Below are 25831 nucleotides of genomic sequence, written 5' to 3'. Positions count from 1 at the left end.
TTTAGCCCGTGGCTAAAAATATTTAAATTCGATAGCCGCAAAAGTGTAAAAAAAGTATATATTCTTTGTATATAACATACAAAAATATACACACACACTATAGTATATTTTTCGAGCTTTTATTTTTAGAGGGTTATACATTGTTATTCCTTATAATTTTTAAAGAACTTACAACTTTATATCCGTTAGGTTTTAATCTTGAATTTGTCTCGTGACAGACTTACTTGGCGGCGCCCCAAACTCTTTTGGAAGAAAAGGGGAAACAAAAGGAACTGCCCCCCTCCCCTCCCCCCTCACAACAACAATAAACCAGTGAAATTTTACAAGTGGGGTTTGGGGAGGGTAAAGTTTACGTAAATCTTATCTCTACCTTATGATGGTAGAGAGGTTATTTTCGAAAGACTCTCGGCTCAAGAAAAGTGAAAATGAAGCAATAAACAGACAGTAGCAACAACAAAGTAATTAAACACGGGCGCAAATAAAGCAACATGTAATAACTGAGTTCTAAGAATACGATACTGTAAGAATAAAGTCAATCATCTTTGTTGGGGGTTGATGATTAGCTTACCCGGTAAGCTCTATGCCTTTCACAACTAAGGTGGAAAGTTCATGTAATACAATAAATATTAAAAAGATATGAGCTTCGCTGAGCTGTAGGTGGTGTTAACTAACTTGTCATATTGCACTCAATAATCTCCTATCCTCAAACGCAACTAGGATTATCATATACCAAACATTTCGCTTTCATAATTTATCCAAAAAAGGGATAAGCATAGCCCACTTGTGCAAAAAGCACATCACTTTTGCTGACAAAGGAAAAAGGGCAAAAAAATATTATTATGCCATTTAATTTTCCCCACAAAATAATTAAGTAGAAGTTTCTCATTCTTTCTAAGATTTGATTTGATGTTAACACTTAACAGGATTCCATATTCTCGAAATACTTCTTTGTACTACTATTTTTTTGGTAAATATTAGGTACAGTTAAATCTCTCTATAATAATTATTCTTCATAGCAATACTTTACTATAATGACCAAAAGCTTTTTAGAACCAATTTTTCATGTTATGTTATAATTGTATATTTCTATAACAACATTTCACTTTAGCAACCCAAAAATATCGAAATAAACGAGCTTGATATAGAGAAGCTTGACGGTATATGATAGACATATCCTTGTGACTTGGAATTTTATGTGCCTATTTAAGACCTTTGCTTCTTACGCTTTTTTCCCATAAAGTTATCTTCTAACTATATGCAATCCAAATAGATAGCCTTTTCCACTTCTTCATATTGCCTTTGCTTCTATTTTTTTACACCTTTTTCCTTGAGATGGATTTAGAAATTCCTATTAGCACACAAGCTTTGACAAACATAGATGAATTTGAAGACTTGGAATTAGTGACACAATTTGATGAAAACACACTAAGGGAACTACTCGACGAAGAAGAAGAAGGAGAACCAAATTATGATATCCAAGAAGAAAGAGTAGATTGTGTAATTCAACCAATGGTCATTGACATGGCCCCGAATGTCACGAATATCGAGGAGGGGGAGCTTATCGATGATTTCGAGTGGCTAGAAATGATGGAGTTGTCACATACAGATACAATTGCTTGCCCAGAGGGAGTAAATGAGATTTTTGATGTGGGAGAATTTGCCTTTGATTTTTCTCATTTTTGCAATGCAGCTCCATTGGAAGAAATAGGATATGATGTCTTGTGGCAAGACAGCACCTAATATTAATCTTAGGATATGTGCATGTCTTGAGTTTCTATCTAAGAAATGTCTGAAAAATTGTAGTGTTACTGTTTTAGTTTGATGATAACATGCTTGAAAATTATTCTGTTATGAAATTTCATAGCCATTAATTATCACTCCCTTTCTCTCTATTTTTTTTGTCCTAACTGTCCATTTTTTACCTACCTCAGTCCTGTAAATAGGAAATAATTAAAAGACACTGCCAAGCAAAATACTAAATCTTGGCATGAGATTTCAAGGATTGCTCAATTGTAAAATCTTAGCCTCAATAAGTGCATTCACTTATGCATAAAAGTACTTCCGCGAGGGGGAGGGGAGCGACTGTACTTATGATAATACGATCGAGAGCTGACTTTCAATACTTTCTGCCAACTCGATTTTAATATCAAGTAAGCTCCTTATCACATAAGTAAGAAAGTTCAGCATTTCGATTAGTTAGACGAAATTGCCTAATCGGTTGAACTAGGTGATGGAGAAGGAATAATAAAAAAAAGGGCAGCCCGGTGCACGAAACATTTCGCGTTCACACAGAATTCGAGAAAGGGCTGCACTCGAGGGGTATGATGTAGGCAGTCTATCATAATGCAACCATCAACTGTTAATTTCATGGCTCGAACCCGTGATCTATAAGTCGCACGGAGACAACTTTACCGTTACTCCAAAAATGACAAATATTACCAGATGTGGAAGGGCTCTCTATAATTAGAAATACATCAAACCCGCAAAAATACTTCCGAGTTATTGTGTAACATTAAGGGGTCGTTTAGTATGAGGTATATGAAGGTATAGTGCTGGTATAAAAAATTAATACCACCTTAATACTTTGTTTGGTTAGCAAACATGGTATAAGTTATCTCAGGATTAAAATTAATACCGAAATAACTTATACCTTGTAGGTGGTGGAGTAATTAGTGCCGGGATAACTTATACTTTCTTCTTAGAAATTATGCAATTGTCATTTTTAATACAACATACCAAACAATGAATAAAAAATAAAACCAAGATAACTAATCTCAGCATAACTTATTCCGGCATAAGCCGTATTCAAACCAAACGACCCCTAAGGGTGCCTTGCCAAACTGTTAGGCCAAGCACATAAACCTCTGCATTTCATGTACGGTAACAAGACTATTTTGTGCTAGTACAATTGCCTAAAAGAAAGGAACACGTTAACTTCCCCGACATTTTCCTAATCAATGACCCCTTTCATGTGGCAATTTCTTTATTAGCCCCAAACCTAACTTACTTAGGGGTGGCAAAATCAGTACCGGTTGAAAATTGAGCAGGTCAAGATATTAACAGAGGCGAGGGTTCATTTGAATTTAGTATTTTTTATACGGAATATAAATTTATAAGTAAATATTTATTATGATTGCAAAAAGTACTAGGTCTAAACCCATAATTCTAAAGTACAATAAGTTCAATTCTAAAAACATTAGATATTAAACTCATAGAGTTTAAATTCTGACCACCTTCGAGGATGGATTAAGTTAAAGTAAGGGTGATGAATGATACCACAGATTTGATCACAAGATTTTCTAGATGTTAACATTGCCCTTGTATAATTCCTTACCTGCTTTTCTGTACAATTTTGAAACCAAATAATTAGGTGCATGATACTTGATGATAGGTTATAATTACGTATTTTAGTCGCTTATACACTTAAATTTACTGGACTTTAATTGAGTTTGAGCTTTAATCCCTAGTGTCTTGCACTAATTGCGTGTTTTATGCTTTGTAGGAGTGATTCTGATCTATGTAGATGTTATGGAATGAATTCAAGTGATTTGGAGCTTTGAAGTTTGAGTAAAAGCCCAAGAAATTAAGCCGGGATCGTATTCGGGGATCAACGGATGATAGAGCAACAAAACGAAGAATCGAGTAGGCATATTGCACACTATCTAGTAAAATGTACATAACCTTTCGCTCAAAACTTCATTTGGGCTCCACAATATATGGTTGGAAATCTAACTCAAAGGACTACAACTTTCATGTTTTATGTTTTCCCGAATTTTAAACGGAACATGGTGAAAAATGCGGTCAAAACCGCGACCGCAGACCTGATGCGGACTGAGGCAGTACACTGGGAAAGTACCGCGGCCGCGGACGTCCAAGCCTAGAAACTTGTCCTTTTTCGCGTAGGAGAAGGTATAATTGTTTGGGCTCGACCCTACTTGGTATATATACATGGAAAAATGGTATTTTAAGGGGAGGAGACCAATTTTTGACACAGATTCGACCTAAGGCGGCAAAGACACAATAGGAGCAAAGCGGGGAATTCTTCTACGAGTTTTTCCTTCCTCTTCCTATTTTTCATTGTTGGTTATGACTTTTAGTATTGTAGTTTTACATACTATTATGAATAGCTAATTTGTTATCTAGGGTTTTGATGGAACCTTTTGTAGGATAAATTCTTGTTATGTTTTTATATAATTGAGCCGTAGTATTTTCTCTATTTGTTCAACTATATTATTCTTGTGGTTGATTGAAGGGCCCTCAATTAGCTATGCCTATTTACTATGTATTACTCGGGAGAGAGTGCATATTTAGGTAGTTGTTGAACAACATCACTCCCGACGCACGTGAGGAATCAATAACCAAGAGTTTAAAGGTGGGATTAGGGATAACGAAACCTAGAGTGCGATCTAAGTGAGCTGTAATTAAAACCAGCTAGCGTAACTCGGGAGAGTATGTCTAGTAAATTGTCGTAATTACTCGGGAGAGAATTACAACACGCAGAGCGCTCATGATCGGTAGAGAATACTTAAGCCAAATTATAGAAGATATAGCGGGAAGGATTCTGACAATTGGGGAAATCATAACTTTAGACCTCCTCAATCTTTTCTCCAACCTGTAGTATCTTTAGTGTTAATTTATTATTTTAATTAGTTAGTTAGTTAAACACAAGAATCTTAATATCTATAAGTTAGGAATTGTTCAAGCTTGTATTCTTGGTGATAGTGAACAAGTGTAGCTAAGTATTAGTTCTCTGTGGGATTCGACTCCGGACTTGTAAACTGGATTATATTTGCAACGACCGCTTTGTCCTTTTTATAAGGCATAGTTGGGCGTGATCAATACTATATTGTCAAGATGATCATGGCATGAAAAACTTGCTTGCCGTACCAGTCTGCACTAAATTAGGTATATGATATATTCAAGCCAATCTAGAAGCTATCCAGGTTGGTTTTGTGGTTAAGGATGGGGGAAACTTCAAAGCTCGAAATAGCTGTAGACATCAACATGTTAATTTGGGTGAATAGACAAAATAGAGATGCAAGAAGAGAGGGATGGGCAAAACATTTGAGTTGGGAAATTGGTGTGATTATTGAATAGATTATTATCAATGTCAGAATCGAATTTAGGATCTAGATTCAGTAGGTTCAAGAGAACTCGGGCACGCGCCTACCTTAATTGAACCAAAAAAGGGGTATGGACGTACCTACAATTACCATATAGAATGAATTGAGTTAGAGAAATATGCTTCCTTTATCGATAGCCGATACCGAACTATCGGAAAATATGTTTCCTTTATTGATAGTCGATACCGAACTATGGGAAAACCCTTTAAAAGGATCAAGAAAAAGGATTGATTGATCTGCGGAATGAGAAACTAGAACAATTGTCTGACTAAAGTCTTACCCTTTCTTTCCTTTTCTTTCCCTTTCCATTGGCATTATCACGCCACCATCACCAGATTCAATAGCTGCTCCTAGCCCGATTCTAAGACCTGAACAGATTTGAAAGTTCAAGCAACCTTGATCAACTATAGGAAAGTACTAGTTTTCCGCAGTGACGAGGACTTTGCGTGAAAGCATTGATTTCCAATGTCATAGTGGCAAAGAAAAAGCAAGAGGAAGCGCTCTTGTTCTTATTGCGCGGACCCCACAATAAAGTGAGAATGATCTAATTATATGTTATATTTATAATTTTTTCCATGTATGTAATACACATAATTCGTGAGAAAATAATGAATTCAATTGAACTCATCCGACTTGCACTAGAACTCATACAACTGCACTATATCCACCTCTGCTCATTGCAAGTCCATGTATTATGTGTACTTTCCGTGTGTATAATAGGCCAGAGAAAGACCTCGAATTTTTTGATATCAAACAATATATTAAGCTCCAATTTCCTGGATGTAATGTGTCTTTATAGTTCTCTAGGAACCTCGTTGCATCTGTACATTTCCTTGAGAAATGAAGCTTCAACCTTTTGCCGAAAACACCAAAAAAAGAGGATCATTACTATTTTTTTAATAATGGTGGTGCCCTAGCCCGCTTGTGTGCACCTCAACTATTCCAGGCTTGCTAGGTTCCACTAACACAAATATCGGATAACTCTATCTACCAAAGCCCAAACACATCAGAATAGATCACTAAGTATCTTTTGTCTGTTGGGACTTAAAATTTTGATCGCTCATGATTTTCACCCACTTCATTGACACTAAGCTACATCCTTTGGTGTGAAAATAAAATTCTAATTCTTCCGTCCGAAACGCAATACGTCTAGATTTTGGGCTTATAGTACATCATACACATTCAACTATGTAAACAACTAATCCAACTACCAATCAAGTTCAAATGCGCACAAAAGTAAGAAAAAAGATGAGCCAAAAATAAATCTTGATTCCCTTCTCATCATTTATCATTCAATCAACTCATCAAGAGCATACAGTTAGTTTGTCAAACTTTGGACTATTCTCAAAAGTAAGGGTAAATTGTCAGGACGGCGGAGAGATGTTGTCACCTTCCAAAACATCTGAAAATAGTGGATGTAAGGGTTGAAGAGAGAAATCTCATCCCAGCTGAACCTCCGGGGAAGTAGGAGATAACATAATAAGATAGAGCAAGGACCTACCAAGAACAGAAAAAGTTAAAACATATTAGTTATGTATTACAACTGATATAATCATGGATGGATAGTAACAACCATTTAACTCTGAGAAAGCGACAACACAGTTGAAAAGACCCAATTATTAATGAAACTAGTAGAAGCAGCATAATATTTCTGTAACAAATCTGTCGAATATTCTTACTCTAGAGATCCCTGTGAAGTATTGGTGTTTATTTTCTTTTCTTGCACTCTTGAAGAAGGATTGTCTGGAGGAAAGCTTTTTGATAAAAAGTTAGAAGAAGCTAAACGCTTGTAAGCAACGGCTCCAAGGCCATTCAATTACCCTTTTTGTGCGAGGTGGCTGTGTTTTGGTGTGGAACCTTTTAGTACTCCCTTTGTTCCAGTTTATGTGAACCTATTTCTTTTTTGGTCCGTTCCAAAAAAGAATGACCCCATTCTAAATTTGGAAACAATTTAACTTAAACTTCCAATTCTACCAATAATGAGAAACTTTATAATCACACAATAGTCTGGCATGTTTAACACCACAAGTTTCAAAAAAATTATAACCATACAAGTCAAACAGGTTCACATAAATTGGAACAGATGGAATATTTCCTTTCCATCAGTTTTGTTCTTTCTTTTCACCTGTTTTCTTTGCATCTAAAGGAATAACAGGCTGTGGGTTGTTGCCAAGAGACTAATCTTACAACTCCTTAGAGAGGAATGGAAATCTCCGGTCATGAGGAAAAAATTCTTTTGTCTGTTCAGATGGTTCTAAAACTTATGCTTTTGAACCTCGCCTAGACTGAGTCACACTTAAATATCTACGGGTGAATACAGTAGGTGATGTTAGATATTGGATTCAGGTATTGGGTCGCTCCATATGGGCTGACCCAACCCATTTGGGAAGAGATAAAATTTTGAAAGAACTTATTAGGAGAAGTTACTACACGATTAAATCTAGTGGTAGCAATTTTTCAAGAACAACAATTTTTCCTTCTCTTTAGAAATGGACCTTCACAAGAAAAACAGATAAAGGAAAATTCCTTCTCTTCTTCTTCTTCCATATCAATGCACAAAGACATTTAGTTCGTTGTAATTTTTACTTTGTGTCCAAGAGATACAAAGTGAAATTAGAAGCAATTTTCTGAGTTAACAGGTAACAAATTCTTGTTCCTCTTACAAAAAATTCTTGTTCCTCTTACTGAATTAATCTTGCGTTGGTACCCGAGCATGTATTATATGTTTCCTAGTGTTAAATTGATTCTCTTGACAAGCACTGCCATTGAAACTGTTGATGTTTATTTTTATTAAATAAAATTTGGAATGCAAGTAAATTCTAATAAAATAGACCTTAGTTTTTTTGGTAAAATGAAATTGAATACGCACCCTTTAAAATAATCCTTGTAAGAGGATGATTCCCGCGGTTGATTGGAGATACTAGAACACTGTAAATACCATTTTATATATGCCTAAATATCACTATTGTTATCTCTTTCTATTAAGAATTGTATTTCCCATGTGAGAACCAAAAGAACAAGAAACTTCAATTATTTTTTTTCATTCTCACCCATGACCCAATTTCTTCTTCTCTTTGATTTGCCTTGGACCCCAAACCCCACTTGTGGGATTCTACTGGGTTGTTGTTGTTTGATTTGCTTTGGAAGAGCTCTAACTTTTGGAGTTTAGAATTGTAGAAATGGACTATAATATTTCGAAATTTATAAGAAAGAAGGTGGGAACAGAGTATTTAAGTCAAAAGTTTTTATGGCAATTAAAAAACCCCATGCTAGCTTTGTACTGTAAACTTGTGGCTTCTGTTTATTCATCAAGCCATGTGTCAGCTGTTTTTCCTTTTAAAAGATAACGATAATAATATATAACTGCGTTTGCACTAATTAAAATTATTTGGTATCATTATGTCAGATGAGATTTGACATGAAGGTCTTTGGAAGCTATAAGACTTTTGCATACACAATATAATTTTTTTAAAATTTAAAGAGCTAAGACCAAATTTTTTAAATATTTAGAAAATTAGTCTTAATACAATTCATTACTTCTTTAGTGAAGAACTTAGTCCAAATCCTAGTTATTCCTTTTATTGATACATTAGAGGTCCTAGGAGGGTCGAATATATATAAATATAAAAATATGACCCTTGAAAATGTAAATTACTCTTTTACAAGTTATTGTCACATATAATAGTCATGAAAAACCATTATAATTGTTTTCTTGTTCCCTTTTGAAAAATGATCGGATGGGAAGAGGTCGAAGTACTCTAAGTAGGAGTGGCGCTCAAAGTCGAGCTAGGGGAAAATGTTGAAGAGTGCATCGTGTATGACCTATTTTTGTAATGATTCAAATCCAGGAATAATGTCCCGAGGATAATGCAAATTTTTTTAAGGAATGAAAGAGCTAAGCGAAAGGAAGAGGAAAACGAAGTTTAAGGAGTTCAAATGGCCCCTAATGCTTCAATACTAAAACAAATTCAATTTTTTTGAATCCAAATGAGCTGAATTATACCATTATAAATTGATTTTGGATTGGAAAGCTTTAAAGAATCGACTAAAATAGCTAAAGCTTCCCAATCCGAAACCAATTTCTAATGAGACAACTCATCTTGTTTTGACTCAAAGAGTTGAATATGTGTAGATATTGAAGCATTAGGGACCGTTTTGAACCTCCCCTTCACTTAGCCCTTTCATCTCTTAAGAAAGTTTGCATCGCCCTCGAGATATTATTCCTGATGATTTCAGGCTCTTGATGTGAATCATTACAGAAATAAGTCCTATGAGACGCACTTTTCTGCATTATCCCCTAGCTCGATTTTCATTGACACTCCCACTTGGAGTACTTCGAGCTCATCCCTCTTCCAACCATTTCTAAAAAGGGAACAAGGATTCATTTAGAACGGTTTTTCATAACCATTCTATGTGACAATATATGTCATGTTAACTCGTAGAAGAACAATTTAAAATTTTAAGGGTCATATTCTTATTTTTATAAATTTTTAATCCTCCTACAATTCTAATACGACAGTAAAAGAGATGATAAAGAAAACAAGACTTCTTTAATTATTTTTATATCAGAATTTGCTTAGACGCTAAAAATATTTCAACAGAAATAAATATCAACAGTTTCAATGGCAATGTGTTTCCAGAGAATTAATTTAGGACTACAGAAAAGATAACACATGCACTGATACCATTGTAAGATCTATCCAGTAACAGAAACATGAACTTGTGTACCTGTTAGAGCAACGGAGTAAAAATCGCTCTTAAGTCCACTTTGAATCTCTTGGAAACAAAATAAAAATTACCACGATTTAAACCTATTTGTGTGTTAATATGGAACAAGAAAAGGAATGTTCTTTTCTGTGTGTTTTATCTATCCGTGAGAAGATGACAAGTCCATTGTTGAAGAGAAGAAAAATAGCAGTTTTTGGAAAAACGGCTTCCACTATACTTAATCGTGTAGTAACTTCTCCTAAAAAGTTAGTTTAAACCCTATCTCTTCCCAAACGGGTCGGTCAGCCCACATGGAGTGACGCAATACCCAAATCCAATATCCAACATCTCTCACTTTGCTCATGATGGGTTGGACCCAAACTATTATCATGGCAACAACACATGAAATCACCTAGTGTTCTTTGCCTCCGCTAGAATTTGAACCTTGGACTTCATAGTTCTCCTCTCACTGCATTGACCACTAGGCCAGACCCTCGGTTTAAGTTTGCTCAACATCTTAAAGGAATATATTCCAAGTTTTTTGGTGTCTTGTAATGTATGTTAGAAAAAGAATCTTCTTTCCAACTAATATAGAACAAAATTGCAATTAATATTGTTAATTGCAACAGTCAGTGTGTCGAGTACTTCAACACATAAAACATATTACACTAAATTGACTCGTGGCTTCCAAAATGTATTCCAGATAAGAAGCTCCAGGATAAAAGGCTTCCTTGCAGTACAAGGCGTGAGTTGGCAGGTCCATGCTTAGTCTTATATTTAGGCAATACACAACGTTTTTTACCCAGATTCTGTTTAGCCCTTCCTATGTTGGTTGTTTCGAAATAGAATAATCACTTCTGTCATTCAAACAATGTAAGCTAAGACTTCGTGTTTACAATTCATGTAGACAAAACTCTTTCTTTTTGACAAGATACTATATAGAAAGCTAAAGATTTATGCAATATGGACAAGTACTTAAGGATTAAGAGATAGCAAACTTCAAACGGACAAGGTGGTCAGAAGTAAAACGCCCAACTGCGGATATGATATTGCCCAAGCATCAAGTATACAGAATGGAAGACATTTAGGAAATCAAAGACCAGATAGTACAGCTCACTAACCAAGGAAAAACAATACTAACTTCCAGTTGAAAGAGTTAGAACCCGTGAAGTGGCTATAAAATGTAGCTTCGAACATGAATGCACTTTCCAAATTAAAACAAACAGCAGAATGGCTACTACAGACAAAACAAATCATGGCTTGGAATACATCTTGTAATATTGAGGACTCGATTTATTGGAGAACTCATAGTAGTATATATTTATCCGCCTCAAAATAAAAATAAAAAACTTGTCCTAGAATCTTATTTTCTGTTGCTGGGTTTCTTTTATTTTTATTTTTTTTGGGGGGTGGGGGTTGGGTTAAAGCATCCTGGAATAGTGACTAGCTAGCTTAAAAGCATTTGCTCAAGTGTTCATCTCATCTTCCACCTATAGAGGCTAAAATGAATTTATTATGGCAGAATCATTAAAGGAAAAAGGGGCAAGAATCCAATACCTGTATAACTGAGAAGAGCACAGAAAGAATATAACTGTGAAGTACCATAGAGACGTAAATCGTCCCTACCATGCTGCCAACAAATAACCCTGTAAAAGGAAGTCTCTGGAAAAGAAAGGACGACTAATGAGATTGCAGAAAATTGAGCTGTCACAAAAGAAGGGAAATGTGTGTTTTCCACAACCAACAAGTTAGACATAAAAGATGGCAAAACCAAGACTGAGGATGACTAAATACCTCTTTTGATGTCATGTGTGTAAGCTGATTCTTTGGACCTTTGAGGGCAAAGAATGAGCCAATAATGAATGCACAACCAATTGTGAAGCAGATAGCAAATTTCTGAGGCATCAGCACCATGACAGGGAGGAACATAGTGAATGCAATGAAGATGAAAAATACACCAGCTGCAAGAAATAAACCAAAGTACATAAGGGACTTCCCCGAGGGAACATTGCTGGTCGCGGAACTGAAGCTTCCTGGTAAATCTCTTACTCCTTTAGAAACCCTACGCAGAAAAAGGAAAAGTTAACAAATATCATCAGCAAGTGAGCAATACAACTGAAGACACCAGGTTTAAATATTGCAATTAGATTAAAACACTCAAGACCGACCATATTCATCACTTCTTCAATTGTAATATGTAAAGCCTATTGCCAAAATTACCATATACGTGCTACCTGTCATGGGCTGCTTTCCAGACATGCCCCATGACCCCTTGGCCGCGCCCCATGGCGGCCTAGCAAGCCTTACAATGCCTAGCGCCATGGTCGGCCCCGTGGTCTTGGCTGCGCCAAGTGACAAGCGCGCATGCGCCTCTGTCGCCCCACCGATGCCTCTCGCCAGCGCCCAAGGGCTGGCCAATGACAACAGCGCCGCGTGCCCTGACAATGCCGCGCGCGCAGATCCCGATGCCTCGCCAGCGCCCAGCTGCAGGCCCATTCCAACAGCGCCTCGCGCACAGATCCTGATGCCAAGCACCAGCGCCCAGCCTCAGGCCAGCACATCAAGTGTCGCGCGCGCCCACAGCAACGCGCGCGCAGACCCTGACCCGCAAGACAAAGTTGCTGCCATCGGACTTAGTTTTACCTTGTAATAATCTAAGTCCTTTTCATTGTAATCATAGGCTAGTTTACATCATTTTCATTTCAGTGTGCTTCTACAGCTTTATTAGGACTAGTCTTGTAATGTTGGTTTATTTTTTTTTAAGCATTATTAAGGGGGACCAAACAATCAAACATTTTCAAGCAAGCATTTTCTGGTGTCTCTCCCCCTCGACACCGCATCATTGTAATCAGCATTTTCATTCATCAATAAAATCATCATCATCATTCAAAACTCATTTCTCTCTCAGCTTCCGCAATTGCTCGCGACATTGGTTTTCCCGCACGGCACTGACAATCTAGTCTAGCGTGCGGAGGGTACCTCATTGGCGGAAAGCAACCGCACTGACATCGGTTGCTTAGCCTTACGTTGCCCTTCCAAAGAACATCAGGAAGGCGTTGCGTAACAGTTGGTATCAGAGCCTAGGCTCGACATCGGACGAGGGAACATTTGCCATCATCACCATTTCTGACCATGGTGAATCATGGGGAACGTCTAGCATCCCTAGAAGAGACGGTTGACCGATTACGACCCATCGTGCATACGGTGCCTGATCAAAACAACAACCTAGTGTAAAGGTTGGACGACCTGGACCGCCGAATGCGGCAGGCCGAAAATGACATTGCAAACATTAGTCGTGACTCTGACGACGACCGACAAACGGCAGCCATCGAAACTGCCAATATTCATGGCAAATTTGAGGACCTCCAACAGGAGCGTGCCGACGATTTAGCCTATCAGCAACAAGAGGCAGACAGACTAACTGCCATGCAGCAAACCATAAACGACTTGACAGACAAGCTCAATGTTGCCAATGCTGCCTTACAGAGCCTACTTCGAGAAGGCGACAACCACATCAGGGGTGCAGCAAACCTCACCCCCATTCCACAAAAGCTTAAGATACCGGAGCCAAAGGCATACGACGGATCCCGGGATGCTAAAGAAGTGGAAAACTTCATCTTCGACATCGAACAATACTTCGATGCCGTGGGCCATTTGGAGGAATCCAAAAAGGTAGCGACTGCTGCCATGTATCTTCAGGGCGATGCCAAACTTTGGTGGCGTGTCAAATACGAAGCCATCAAGGCCGGTGAAGATACTCTTCAGACATGGGACGAATTGAAGGTAGTCATACGCCTGCAGTTCTTCCCCGAAAATGTGGAATACAATGCAAGGAGAAAGCTACGGGACCTCCGCCACACCAGATCAGTGCGGGAGTACGTGCGCAAATTCTCCGCACTCATGCTAAACATACGCGACATGGGGGACAAAGACAAACTTCGCATTCATAGAAGGTTTGAAACCTCATGCCCGTATGGAACTACAAAGACAACGGGTAGACACCCTGCCCAAGGCCATTCAAGCTGCAGAATGCCTTGGCGATTATCATTTGGGAACTCAGAACGACAGACCCCAGCCGTCTGTCCGAGGGGGATTCAACGGGCACCATCCCAGCAATGGTGGCCCAAGCAAAAGTGGGGGAGATCGGAGTGCATCCAAAACTAAGACTCCTCCCTCCAACAGCAATAGTGCTGCATCCATCAACAACAATCAGGGGAGAAAGCCTCCCTCAGAATGCCGTCATTGCGGCGGGGCACATTGGAACAATGAATGCCCAAACATCAAGGTCAATGCTCATCAGACTGTCGAGGATGAGTCAGACACATCAGACACATCAGAAGATGACCAGGTAGGCGCCTTCAATGCAATTGTTGGCTCTATCCCACATGCCTTAGCGGGGACCAGTGCATGTCCTCCTAAGAAAACATCAGTCCCAATCACCAAGAAAGGGAAGGAAAAGATGGACGAGAGGCCTCCTAAACAAGCGAGGACCCTAATGTTCGTCGAATTGAAAGTGAACGGCAAGCCCCTTCACGCATTGATAGACACGGGTGCCACCCATAACTACTTGTCATCAACGCAAGTAGAGCGCCTAGGTCTTGTTGTACAAAAGAGCAAAGGTCGCGTCAAGGCTATCAACTCACCACCTCAGACATTGGGTGGAACAGCTACAAATGTCCCAGTGAAACTTGGCCCATACAAAGGAAGCATCGACCTGCGCATCGCAATCATAGATGACTTCGACATCATAGTGGGTTTGGAGTTCATGAGGCAAACCAACACCATACCAGTACCATATGCCAACATGCTCCTGATGATGGGAGAAAAAGGGGCCAAGCCCTGCACCATACCATGTTTTCCCATAAAGATGACCGCTGAAAACATCTCGGCCATGCAGTTGGAGAAGGTAGTCGACAGACATGAACCCCTGGTTCCAGCTACCCTTCGCAGCAACAATCAGCCATCATGTCATCGGCCTCAAAAGACTGGTGACGCTCATCATCGTGTGAAGACTTGTCAGCCATGCCACAAGGACAAGTCGGATCACTCATCACAGACGGGACCTTCGCAGCCATTACATGTCCCTCAGAGACCATGGGAAAGTGTTTCCCTCAAATTCATCACGGGATTGCCCCAAGTCGGCAATCTTGCATCCATCATGGTTGTCATAGATCAGTTCTCAAACTATGCAACTTTCATAGCAGCCCCGCAAAATGCATCAGCAGAAAATACAGCTCGACTCTTCTTCTCGCACATTGTCAAACATTGGGGTCTGCCCAAAGACATTGTTAGTTGGCACGACTCACGCTTCACTAGCAACTTTTGGACCCATCTCTTCAGGTGCTTTGGGTCAACATTGAGTCACAACTCAGACATCCATCCACCATCGGATGGCCAGACAGACCGGTTCGACGACATGCTGGAGGAATATCTCCGCAACTTCGCAACCGGATCACAGAAGCATTGGGTGAAGCTCCTGGATGCTGCTCAACTGTGTTTCAATTCTCAAAAGAGCCATCATACAAACAAAAGCCCTTTTGAAATTGTTACCGGACAGCAACCGCTTCTCCCGCAAACGGTGAATGCATCAACCATGCCGAAATCTCCTCGAGCTGCCAACTTCTCGAGCGAATGGGAGCGCAACATGGGGATAGTGCGGAGCTATCTCGTCAAAGCCCAAGAGCGGGCAAAAAGGTTCACCGAACAAAAGCTTTGCTTTTCCCAACATCAACCAGGGGACAAAGTAATGCTATGCATCCCAAAGCGGTACTTGTTTGCAGAAAGGACCCATGACCCTCGCCTGCAACAAAAATACATCGGGCCCCTGCCCATTGAAAAACGCATTGGAAAGTCCACATACCAGGTAAAAACTCCATCCTGTTGGAAGATCCACCCAGTCTTCCATGTCAGCCGCATGAAATCATTGCGTCGCCACAACAGCAAGCTCACAGAACAGAGGGGCGCAGACCTCCCATCCAACAACCATCAGAAACATCATCATCATCATCATCATCATCATCATAAGGCTCCGAGGACGGCGCCAACTCAGGTGGGGGAGAATGTCATGGGCTGCTTTCCAGACATGCCCCATGACCCCTTGGTCGCGCCCCATGGCGGCCTAGCAAGCCTCACAATGCCTAGCGCCATGGTCGGCCCCGTGGTCTTGGTTGCGCCAAGTGACAAGCGCGCATGCGCCTCTGTCGCCCCACCGATGCCTCTCGCCAGCGCCCAAGGGCTGGCCAATGACAACAGCGCCGCGTGCCCTGACAATGCCGCGCGCGCAGATCCCGATGCCTCGCCAGCGCCCAGCTGCAGGCCCATTCCAACAGCGCCTCGCGCACAGACCCTGATGCCAAGCACCAGCGCCCAGCCTCAGGCCAGCACATCAAGTGTCGCGCGCGCCCACAGCAACGCGCGCGCAGACCCTGACCCGCAAGACAAAGTTGCTGCCATCGGACTTAGTTTTACCTTGTAATAATCTAAGTCCTTTTCATTGTAATCATAGGCTAGTTTACATCATTTTCATTTCAGTGTGCTTCTACAGCTTTATTAGGACTAGTCTTGTAATGTTGGTTTATTTTTTTTAAGCATTATTAAGGGGGACCAAACAATCAAACATTTTCAAGCAAGCATTTTCTGGTGTCTCTCCCCCTCGACACCACATCATTGTAATCAGCATTTTCATTCATCAATAAAATCATCATCATCATTCAAAACCCATTTCTCTCTCAGCTTCCGCAATTGCTCACGACATTGGTTTTCCCGCACGGCACTGACAATCTAGTCTAGCGTGCGGAGGGGACCTCATTGGCGGACAGCAACCGCACTGACATCGGTTGCTTAGCCTTACGTTGCCCTTCCAAAGAACATCAGGAAGGCGTTGCGTAACATACCTGATGAATGAATATATCAGAATGCTTCCACCAATGCTTTGCCCAAATCATCAAACTACCAAGTCCATGGAATTCCACAGCTATGGACAACTCATAGTTTGGTCAAGATCAATGAAAGATACACCCATGTCATAAATTCCAAAAACTGATACAACAGTAACTGGAAGGGGAATCACACGAGTGAATACAGCAAGCAAACATCATTACACATTATACTAATATGATCAATCAACTTCGCCATTATGCCTCAATCCCAGACTAGCTGAAGCCGCCTATATGAATCATCTGTATCCATTTCACTCTTTTTTTTTGGAACAAGGTAACAGGTATTTTATTAACAATTAAAGTGGTCCTTAGCACAAAGACTGCGCTAAGAGAAACCAGAGGTCCTGTGCTAGTTACAAAGATCCTAAGATGTCAACTACTGAATCTGCATCTTCTACTAGAGCTTCTTTGCAACAAAAATATACCATTTCACTCAGTTTTGTCCCTTCAATATCTGATTCGTCAAAATTTGACTAGTTTACCCTAACTGATTAAAAAAACACTAGTTTACCCTGATCGTCAACCTAAATATCCTCCTCCTCTATCCAAGCAAGTGATTCATACTCCCTCCATTTCAATTAATAGCGGCGAAGTTTGACTAGGCACAGAGTTCTTTAAGAAAGAGCAAAACTAAAAAAGACTTGTGAAACTTGTGATATTAAATATGTCATAATTTTGTGTGGCAATAAAACTTTTGAAGTTTGTGTTGTTAAACATGCCACAACATTTTTGTGACTAAAAAAGTTTGTCATTAATGGAAAGTTCAAGTTAAATTATTATCAAATTTAGGAAAGATGGCATACTTTTTTTAACATATTAATAAGAAAATAGTATCATTCCTTTGGGAACAGAGAGAGTAAATTTTAGATAGATGATTGGCTACAAATGGATTTGTTTTTAATGTGTTACATGCTTACTTCTATTTTTTTCTTTAAGTGTTGCAAAATATTTGTAAAAACATAATTCGTGAAAGGGATGGGAGACTTGCTCTGTAGACTCTCTCCCAAGGTATTGAATCTCAAATGACATGCTCATACACCTCCCACGGATTATTTTGACAAAAAGCCACTTTTAGGGTGCTGTGAAATATATCCAACATTTGCAAAATAAAAAATAAAAAATAGCCTCAACTTAAAAATGCAGTAAAATAACTGAAAATAGCCACAGTTCAAATTCCAACAATTTCCTTGAAGTTCTAACTTTACAAGTGAAACTCCAACAAAGTGTCGTGGATTTAGAACTTTTACAAGTGAAACTCCAGTACTGGTAGAACCAAAGAGAAAAGGTACGATAGTGAGAATACATCAGCGGGAATCATAAATCATACTGGTGAAGTGCAAAAGCAAAACAATGAAGTTGGTGTAGTAGATGCCATGGATTGGAAAGAACATGGAACGTAGTTTTGTGTTAGATCACCTTGTACTAGGGGTGTCAATGGATATTTAAAAACCGACTAAACCGACCGAACCGTACCGGACCGAACCAATATTTAGGTTTCTTTTAGTAAAACCGTAGGTTATTATATAAATCTATAACTTTACCGATAATTAGGGTAGGGTTTTTATTTTATGAAAATAAATCGAATAAATACCGAACCATACCGAATAAATTTATAATGTGAAAAATATATTTATATGTTAAGTTTAAAAATAATAAAGCATTAAATTTTTTCTTGGGCCTTGGAATTATGAAATAGTTACAAGCCAACAAGTAATTAAACTCAAAATCCTAATTCCCAAACCTATTATGCTACTTCTATTGAAACTAAATTATTTCCACCATATTCACTAGCAAGACACAAGGTATTGTAGCAATTAGGAGTAGCAACCTACAATTTGAATACATTTCCTTTCGTATGAACAAGATTTATCTTTTTGAAATGTTTAATCTTCTATAGACTTTATTCTTGAATCTCAACTTGGTTAACATCTTTCCACTCGTGTGATTTATATTTTTTTTGTATTTGCTTAGTTTCGTTTACGCTGCTGTAGAATATTTGATGAATCTATACTCTAGCCATGTTTCATATTTTCTTAATTCATTACCTTTTAAACTGTAAAAATATCTAGAGTGTTTTGCTAAATCATATAAATTACGTATGTTATGGCAATCTATTTCTACTAGTGACTTATACATGATGTTTAAAAAAATTACCGAAAATTTACCGAACCGTACCGATACCGAAGAGAAACCGACATGATTGGGACGGTTTCGATAAGTCTAATTTTGGTTATACATAATAGAATAACCGAAAAATTGGTATGGTACAAAATTTATAAAATAACTGACCGAACCGAACCATTGACACCCCTACCTTGTACACAAAGCGCACATAGCAGACACTCCCACACCATCACAATCTTCATACTCATTCTCTACGGAAAATATGTGGTTGGATGAAGCAGGCTAAGAATGCAAAGAAAGTCATCAAACCAGGACAAAGCAAAATAAGAGCAAAGTTGTTGTTTAGACCCAGAAGAAAATTCTTCATGAGGTATCAATTATGCTGTCATGTATGCTAGAGTTTCAAAAAATTTGCAGTACTCCAGCACAGTGCTCGAATTTCACTTTTAAAAGCTCGAACTCCACGACAGTGTTTCACCGGTGTTTTTGAGAGCGCGAAGCGCAAAAAAGCAACAAGGGCTCGCCTCGCTTCAAAAGCGATCGCTTTTCTAAACACTGTGTTTCACATATAGGGAGTTTCGAAACTCCAGGCGCAGTTTCACATGTCATAATTTTGAACTCTAGGACAGTGTCGTAACGTTTGAAATAAGCATAAAAGAAGAAAAGCAGGTATATACCGCCTTTTTAAGCTGTGTCTATTTCTCAGTTACTTTCCAAATGCTGGCCATATTCTGATTAGCAGCTCTAAAGGTAGCTACCCAGTATCATTTTTACCATCTCACACAGCAAAATGGGGTTGCATAATGGAAAAAAAAGATACATTTACATTTTACTAGGTGTAATTAGGGTATCTTCCTGCTTTAGAAACGCCATCCCAATTTCAAAACTTGAAAACTAAGCTGGCCTCCTATTCAAAAAAATTAAGAATCTACGTTAAAATTTACATCAAATAATTTAAATTCGTTGACTCTGATACCCCGAACCCGCCATCCTTTTTGAACAAGGGAGTAAAAAACTGACAAACACTTAATCCAATTGGAAATCTCACGAGTGCATTCTTCATCCAAATATCATATTCTAACAATTTTTTAAAAAATAAAAACTGCACTGGGGTTTGAAATTCAAATTAATCAAATATTTGAATTTCCAGTTTTCTGATAAAAGTACACTTACACGTTAAAAGTGCCGGAGACTTTATCTCTGACGGCGGCCTCGAGATCGAACCCTAGATCGGAAGATGAAGAACCCTCCTCATTTTGGGCAGCAGCGTAAGCATTCCAATCAGCTAAAAGGGACGATTGTGTCTTTTCCAGATCGTTACTTGGCCCTCCTGTAAACCATGATTGTGCTGTTTTATGCATAATTTCTTCTTCTTTGTTTCTGATGAAATAGTTTCATGTAATGGAATTTTGTGTATAGCAGAGTGAAGGAGATCTGAAGTTTTAGGTTATGAGTCTCACCATTACATAACTTCCTTCTCATATGATTCTGTTTTTTATTTATATATATGTGTCATATCTTCTTTTTTAAAAGAATCTAGTACTTTAAAATGTAATTTCATGCCTAAAGCATCACGCGTTATGATATAGGCAGTCTAACCTATAAGTAACATAAAGATAAATTTATTATTACTCTAAGGCTCTTTCTAAAGCAAGAAGCAAGGGCACAACAGCTGCACGAAGTTGCTTCTTAGGGCATATCTGTTTTCTTGCTCGTTAGCGCTTGACTAATAAGATAGAAGGGGACATTCTTGCTTGTTTAGTAAAGTCAAGCTATGGCGGTAAGGTTGGGGTGGCTTGTTTACTAGTTTTGGGGCTTTGATTGGCAAAAGTTGTTTTCGCCCTCTAGCCAGCAGTTGTCGGATTAGCCTTCAGGTTTTCCTTACCCGCTTTTATTGAGAAAGAAGAGATCTAAAGGTTGGACATCCATCGCTTCCGTAATGACGCAGTTGAATGTTCATTCGATCCAACACCTGGCCGATCAAACCTTTCCTTGGGTTCGATCCAGCAAGTGATGCCCTCCCCGAAAGAGGGATAATCGTTAGGTCATGAATGGAATGCGAGGAAGAGAGATAAGCAATTGGCGGGGACCATCCGTTATCGATCCATATTGGGTAGATCTACCACTCTCATCCTCTGATCATTTATCTACCGTTCAATCTATTGATTTAATTTCTTCTCAATTGGCCTATTACGCACTCCGTCCAATCTACTACACATTAATAGGTCTTTTGTATTTCATCTCCTACAAAAATAGCAAATGGTTGGCCGTTCGATCGAGTCAATCCCTTGAAGTCATACCCTCCCAGTATGTCTTCCGCCGATTGATAGAAATGCCAGTCGGAATTCGAGAACGATTCATCCCACCATAATGGGTCTCTCCTACTGCTACCTACTAGTGGATCGATTTAGGGAAGGAAAGAAATGACGATGTTGCAATTTTTCCCATCCCGATAAAGCGAGTCACTCATAATTCGATAGTTGTATTTTCCGCTGATGCAGGCCGATTGGGATCCCAGCAGTCAAATTACTGTGTTCGTTCCTCACCCTCTTTTCAATCAAATCTATTCTAAGGTGTCCGAAGGCGGGGGAAAGAAAGGAGGGATTGATTGACCAACTTGAACAGATTCATAACCTGCTTCCATCTGTCCTGAATGAGGGAATTAAGGCGGGTATAGTCGAACTGAATTGCTTGATTCTAAGGTGAGTGATAAGCAGTTGTATCTTATCAAGCCTACCATCTCTTCTCACGAAAGACTTTCCATCCCGTCTCTGAAAGTTTTGCAATATAAGTGGCCCTGCTTCAAAGCCCCAGAAAACCCTTTTACTCTCGTTTTATTAAAAAAAACCTTTCCCCTTTATTTAATAATATAAAGTAAGCTTTAAAAAGTAACACTCTCCCGACAGGCAATTAATCCATAATATCATCCATCATTGGCATTATTGGAAATAAATCACCCAACTCTTATTCAAAGCCCATCTACACACTCCAGCTGGTCATCACTTGTCTTAAAAGTCAATTCTGTGTTCCGAGGCCTTAAAAACCTCATTTTTTCTCACCTCAATTTGCATGCGCAGTCCGGGCGTATATCCGGAAAGCTTTTATGTGAAAATTTGAGGAAAATGTTAACTTTGTCGTTAAAATTGAATTTAAATTGACTTCGGTCAATATTTTAGGTAAATGGACTCAGACCCTTTGATGGTCCCAGAGGGTCCGTAGAAAAATATGGGACTTGGGCGTATGTCCGGAATTGAATTCCGAGGTCCCAAGCCCGAGAAATGAATTTTTGAAAGAAATTGTTTAACTGTAATTATAAGAGTTTTTGGAAATTTAAAGATGTGTGAATTTGATGGTATCGGGCCTGTATTTTGGTTTCGGATCCCAGTATAGGTTTAATATGGTATTTAAGTTGTGCCTGTAAAATTTGGTAAGAAACGAAATTCATATGACGTGAATCGGACCCTCGGTTGTGAAATTGAAAACTAAAGATTTCTTGCGATTTTTCTTTGATTTTGATGCTAAAATCGTAGTTCTAGGTGTTATTTTAGCGATTTAATCGAACGAGCAAGTGTGTATGATATTTTTAGGTTAGTATGCATGTTTGGTTTGGAGCCTCGAGGGCTCGGGTGAGTTTCAGAGGGGGTTCGGGATGTTTTGAGACTTAGAATTTCTGTTGTCATAGCTGTTGCAGGTACACAGGCATTTCCTTCGTCGCGTTTGCGAAGGAACTCTCGCGAACACAAAGAGTAAAGTGTGTCTGAAGGAAATTCCTTCTGTGCGAACACGAGGCACAGGTCGCGAATACGGAGCGTTGGGGGAGTTACCCTTCGCGAACGCGACCTGGCTATCGCAAACGCAAAGGCTATTATGGCAGGGACCTGGGGGAGGGGTGGAATACTCATCGCGAACGCATCATGTGGATTGCGAATGCGGAGGTTAGGGGAGAATGCCTTCGCGAACGCGATGGGTATCTCGCGAATGTGAAGGCTTGTGGCCACTGCGTCTCGCGAACTCGAAGAAGGTCTGCCCAGCGATTTAAAACAGAGGCAGAACGGGATTTAAGCCATAAATCATAGGTATGTGTTCTTGAACTCATTTCATTCATTTTTTATCAACACCCATTAGATTTCTAGGCCTAAATCTTGTTTTTCAAGGGTAGAAATTAGGGATTTTAGAAGAATTGGGGATTTTACAAATTTAGGGATTTAGACCTCGATTTGGGGTCGTATTCTAAAACTAGTTGCATATTTGGACTCGTGGGTGAATGGGTATTTCGGTTTTGGTCCGAACCTCGAGTTTTGACCAAGCGAGCCCGGAGTCAATTTTTGGGTTTTTGGGGAAAATATTGGGAAAGCTATAATTAAGCATTGGGTATGAGTTCTTTAGCATTTATTGATGTTAATATTGGCTAGATACAATTGAATTAGAAGTGGAATCAAAAGGGAAAGCGATAGTTGAGGCTTCATTCATAGCCGTGACATCAAGGTAAGTGTTTGGTCTAACCTTAGCTTGAGGGAATAGGTGTTGTGCCTTATTTGCTATGTGCTAGTATAGTGTACGACGTATAGGTGTGGTGACGAGTATCTATGCGTTGGTGTCAAGCATGCCCGTGAGTCTTAAATTGTAATCGTTGTGATTCTTGATAAGTACTATAAATGCCTAATTTGTTGATTACCCATGTTGAGTAAGACTTATGATCATTTTTCGTAGTATTTGTCTATTGTTGAGCATTGGCTCCTGTTGAGGTTCATTTGTGAAGTTAATTGTCGGAACAAGATTGGTTATAGCTGATTCCTTTGCCGGGACGTATTTAATTCTTATTGTTGATTCCCTTGTCGGGATGTATTTATTCTTATTATTGATTTCCTTGTCGGGATGTTGATTGTTACTATTGTTTGGGTGAAGAAATAGTGATAAAGCATGAAGGGTGATGTCGTGTACATTCATACTTATGCATATGGTGAGGAAAGAGTGATAACTCACGAAGGGTAATGTCGTGCACATTTACATTGATATTGATGCATATGGATAAGGAAGAGAGATAAAGCATGAGGGTGATGTCGTGCACAATTTCTAATATTCATTTGGTGAGGAAGAGTGATAAAGCACGAAGGTGATGCCATGCACATTTTCTTTATTGATTGCATAGTGTGGATTGAGAGTAAAAGCACGAAGGGTAATGTCGTGCATTCTTTGCCTACTTGTTGTGATTTCTTGTTGCTATTGATTCAAGCGCCTTAATTGTTTCATCCCGTTATTTCCATGTTTCCTTATGGTGTTATCCCCCAAAGCATGTTGTCACTTCCCGTTACTTCTGATTAGCTTCTATTACTGTTATTCTGTTAGATATTGTTTAATTGCAGATTATGTTGTTTGTTGTGTCCTAGCCTCGTCACTACTTCGCCAAGGTTAGGCTCGACACTTACTCAGTACATGGGGTCAGTTGTACTGATACTGCACTCTGCAGTCTTGTACAGATCCCAGTACTGGAGCATACAGACCTTAGCTAGGGGTTGCTGCCTTCAGTCCATCGGAGACCCGACGTAGTTCTGCAAGCGTCCGCAGGCCTTGGCGTCCCCTTCTTATCTTGTTTCTTTCTATTCTTTTCTATTTCAGATACAGACATGTATTTTCTTTGTTCAGACCCTATTTGTAGTATTCTTAGATAATCCGTGAGATTGTGACACCAGTTTTGGATGGATTATTATTATGGATTCATATTAGTATTAGCTTAAATGTTAAATTCTGTTCTTCCGCACTTTTAATTTCGCTGTATACTTGCATTAATTTGGTAAATTGTTAAATGTAAAGGTAAAAGGGTAAATAATCAATAATGTTGGCTTGCCTAGCGGGTTCAATGTTAGGCGCCATCACGGTCTCGACGGTGGGCAATTCGGGTCGTGACAAGTTGGTATCAGAGCTTTAGGTTTCTTAGGTCTCACAATTCACGGACAAGCTTAGTAGAGTCTGAGGGATTGGTGCGGAGACGTCTGTGCTTATCCCCTAGAGGCTACGGAGTTTAGGAATGACTTCACATCTATTGTTCTCTGTCATTTAATTTGGTTTCTCAATGCTAATTGAACTTCTACTCTGTTCTTTCGTAGATGGCGAGAACACGTGCTTCTTCATCCGATGATCAGCAGCCTGAGCCCCCAGCAGTAGCTCCCATGAAGGGCAAAGGACGAGGCCGAGGCCGTGCTAGGGGTCGAGGTAGGGGCAGAGCTTAGCCTAGAGCAGCAGCACCAACGGCGGAGCCTCAGGTAGAGTTTGATGATGAGGTTCCGGCCTAGATAGTTCCAGTGGACCCAGCTCAGGTCCCATAGAGGTTCATCGCTACCCCGGTACTCCAAGATGCTCTGGTTCGTCTAGTGGGCCTTATGGAGAGTGTCACCCAGGCAGGTTTACTTCCTGTAGCACCAGCCATCTCTTAGGCTGGGGGAGGAGCACAAACTCCTGCTACCCACACTCCGGAGTATATGGCTCCCCAGTTTCAGACTCCAGCAGCTTAGCCAGTTGGAGCAGTTTAGTCGGGTGTAGTAGCTCAGACCGGTGATGGAGCAGCTATGTCTGCCGCTGCTTTGTGGAGGTTGGACAGGTTCACCAAACTGTTCACTACTACCTGTGGTGGTACATCTTTGGAGGATCCTTAGGATTATTTAGACAGTTGTCATGAGGTTCTTTGGAACATGGGGATAGTGGAGACCAATGGGGTCCGCTTTGCTGCTTTCCGTCTGTGAGGTTCCGCCAAGAAATGGTGGAGAGATTATTGTTTGGCCAGACCAGGTGGATCACCAGCTCTCACTTGGGACTAGTTCTCACATCTATTTCTCGAGAAGTTTCTTCCCATCACTCAGAGAGAGGAGTACCGCAGGCAGTTCGAGCGTCTCCAGCAGGGTTCTATGACTGTTACCTAGTACGAGACAAGGTTTATTGATTTGG

At 39.7% G+C, this 25831-nt stretch overlaps 1 protein-coding gene across 1 annotated transcript; it reads right to left on the bottom strand.

Annotated features, from left to right (window-relative positions):
- Positions 1-6360: 6360 nt before the first annotated feature.
- On the bottom strand, positions 6361-20384 carry LOC107827009 (protein transport protein sft2). The gene is made up of 4 exons (XM_016654061.2): positions 20066-20384; positions 11625-11892; positions 11388-11492; positions 6361-6620 (listed from the first exon to the last, which is right to left on the bottom strand). The coding sequence occupies exons 1-4, from the start codon at positions 20251-20253 to the stop codon at positions 6510-6512; spliced, it is 672 nt and encodes a 223-aa protein (XP_016509547.1). The 5' UTR covers positions 20254-20384; the 3' UTR covers positions 6361-6509.
- Positions 20385-25831: the final 5447 nt, after the last annotated feature.

This window comes from Nicotiana tabacum, chromosome 8, assembly GCF_000715075.1.
Source record: "Nicotiana tabacum cultivar K326 chromosome 8, ASM71507v2, whole genome shotgun sequence".
NCBI lineage: Eukaryota > Viridiplantae > Streptophyta > Magnoliopsida > Solanales > Solanaceae > Nicotiana > Nicotiana tabacum.
Note: the sequence above shows the minus strand (reverse complement) of the source record. Positions and strands in the feature narration are given on the sequence as shown.

Excerpts from the sequence above, each read along its gene's own strand:
- LOC107827009 (XM_016654061.2), bottom strand. The coding sequence starts at position 20,253 with ATGCATAAAACAGCACAATCATGGTTTACAGGAGGGCCAAGTAACGAT. Across the intron at positions 11,493-11,624 it reads CACACATGACATCAAAAGAG|AGACTTCCTTTTACAGGGTT; the intron begins GTATTTAGTCAT and ends TTTCTTTTCCAG. Across the intron at positions 6,621-11,387 it reads TGCTCTTCTCAGTTATACAG|GTCCTTGCTCTATCTTATTA; the intron begins GTATTGGATTCT and ends TGTTCTTGGTAG.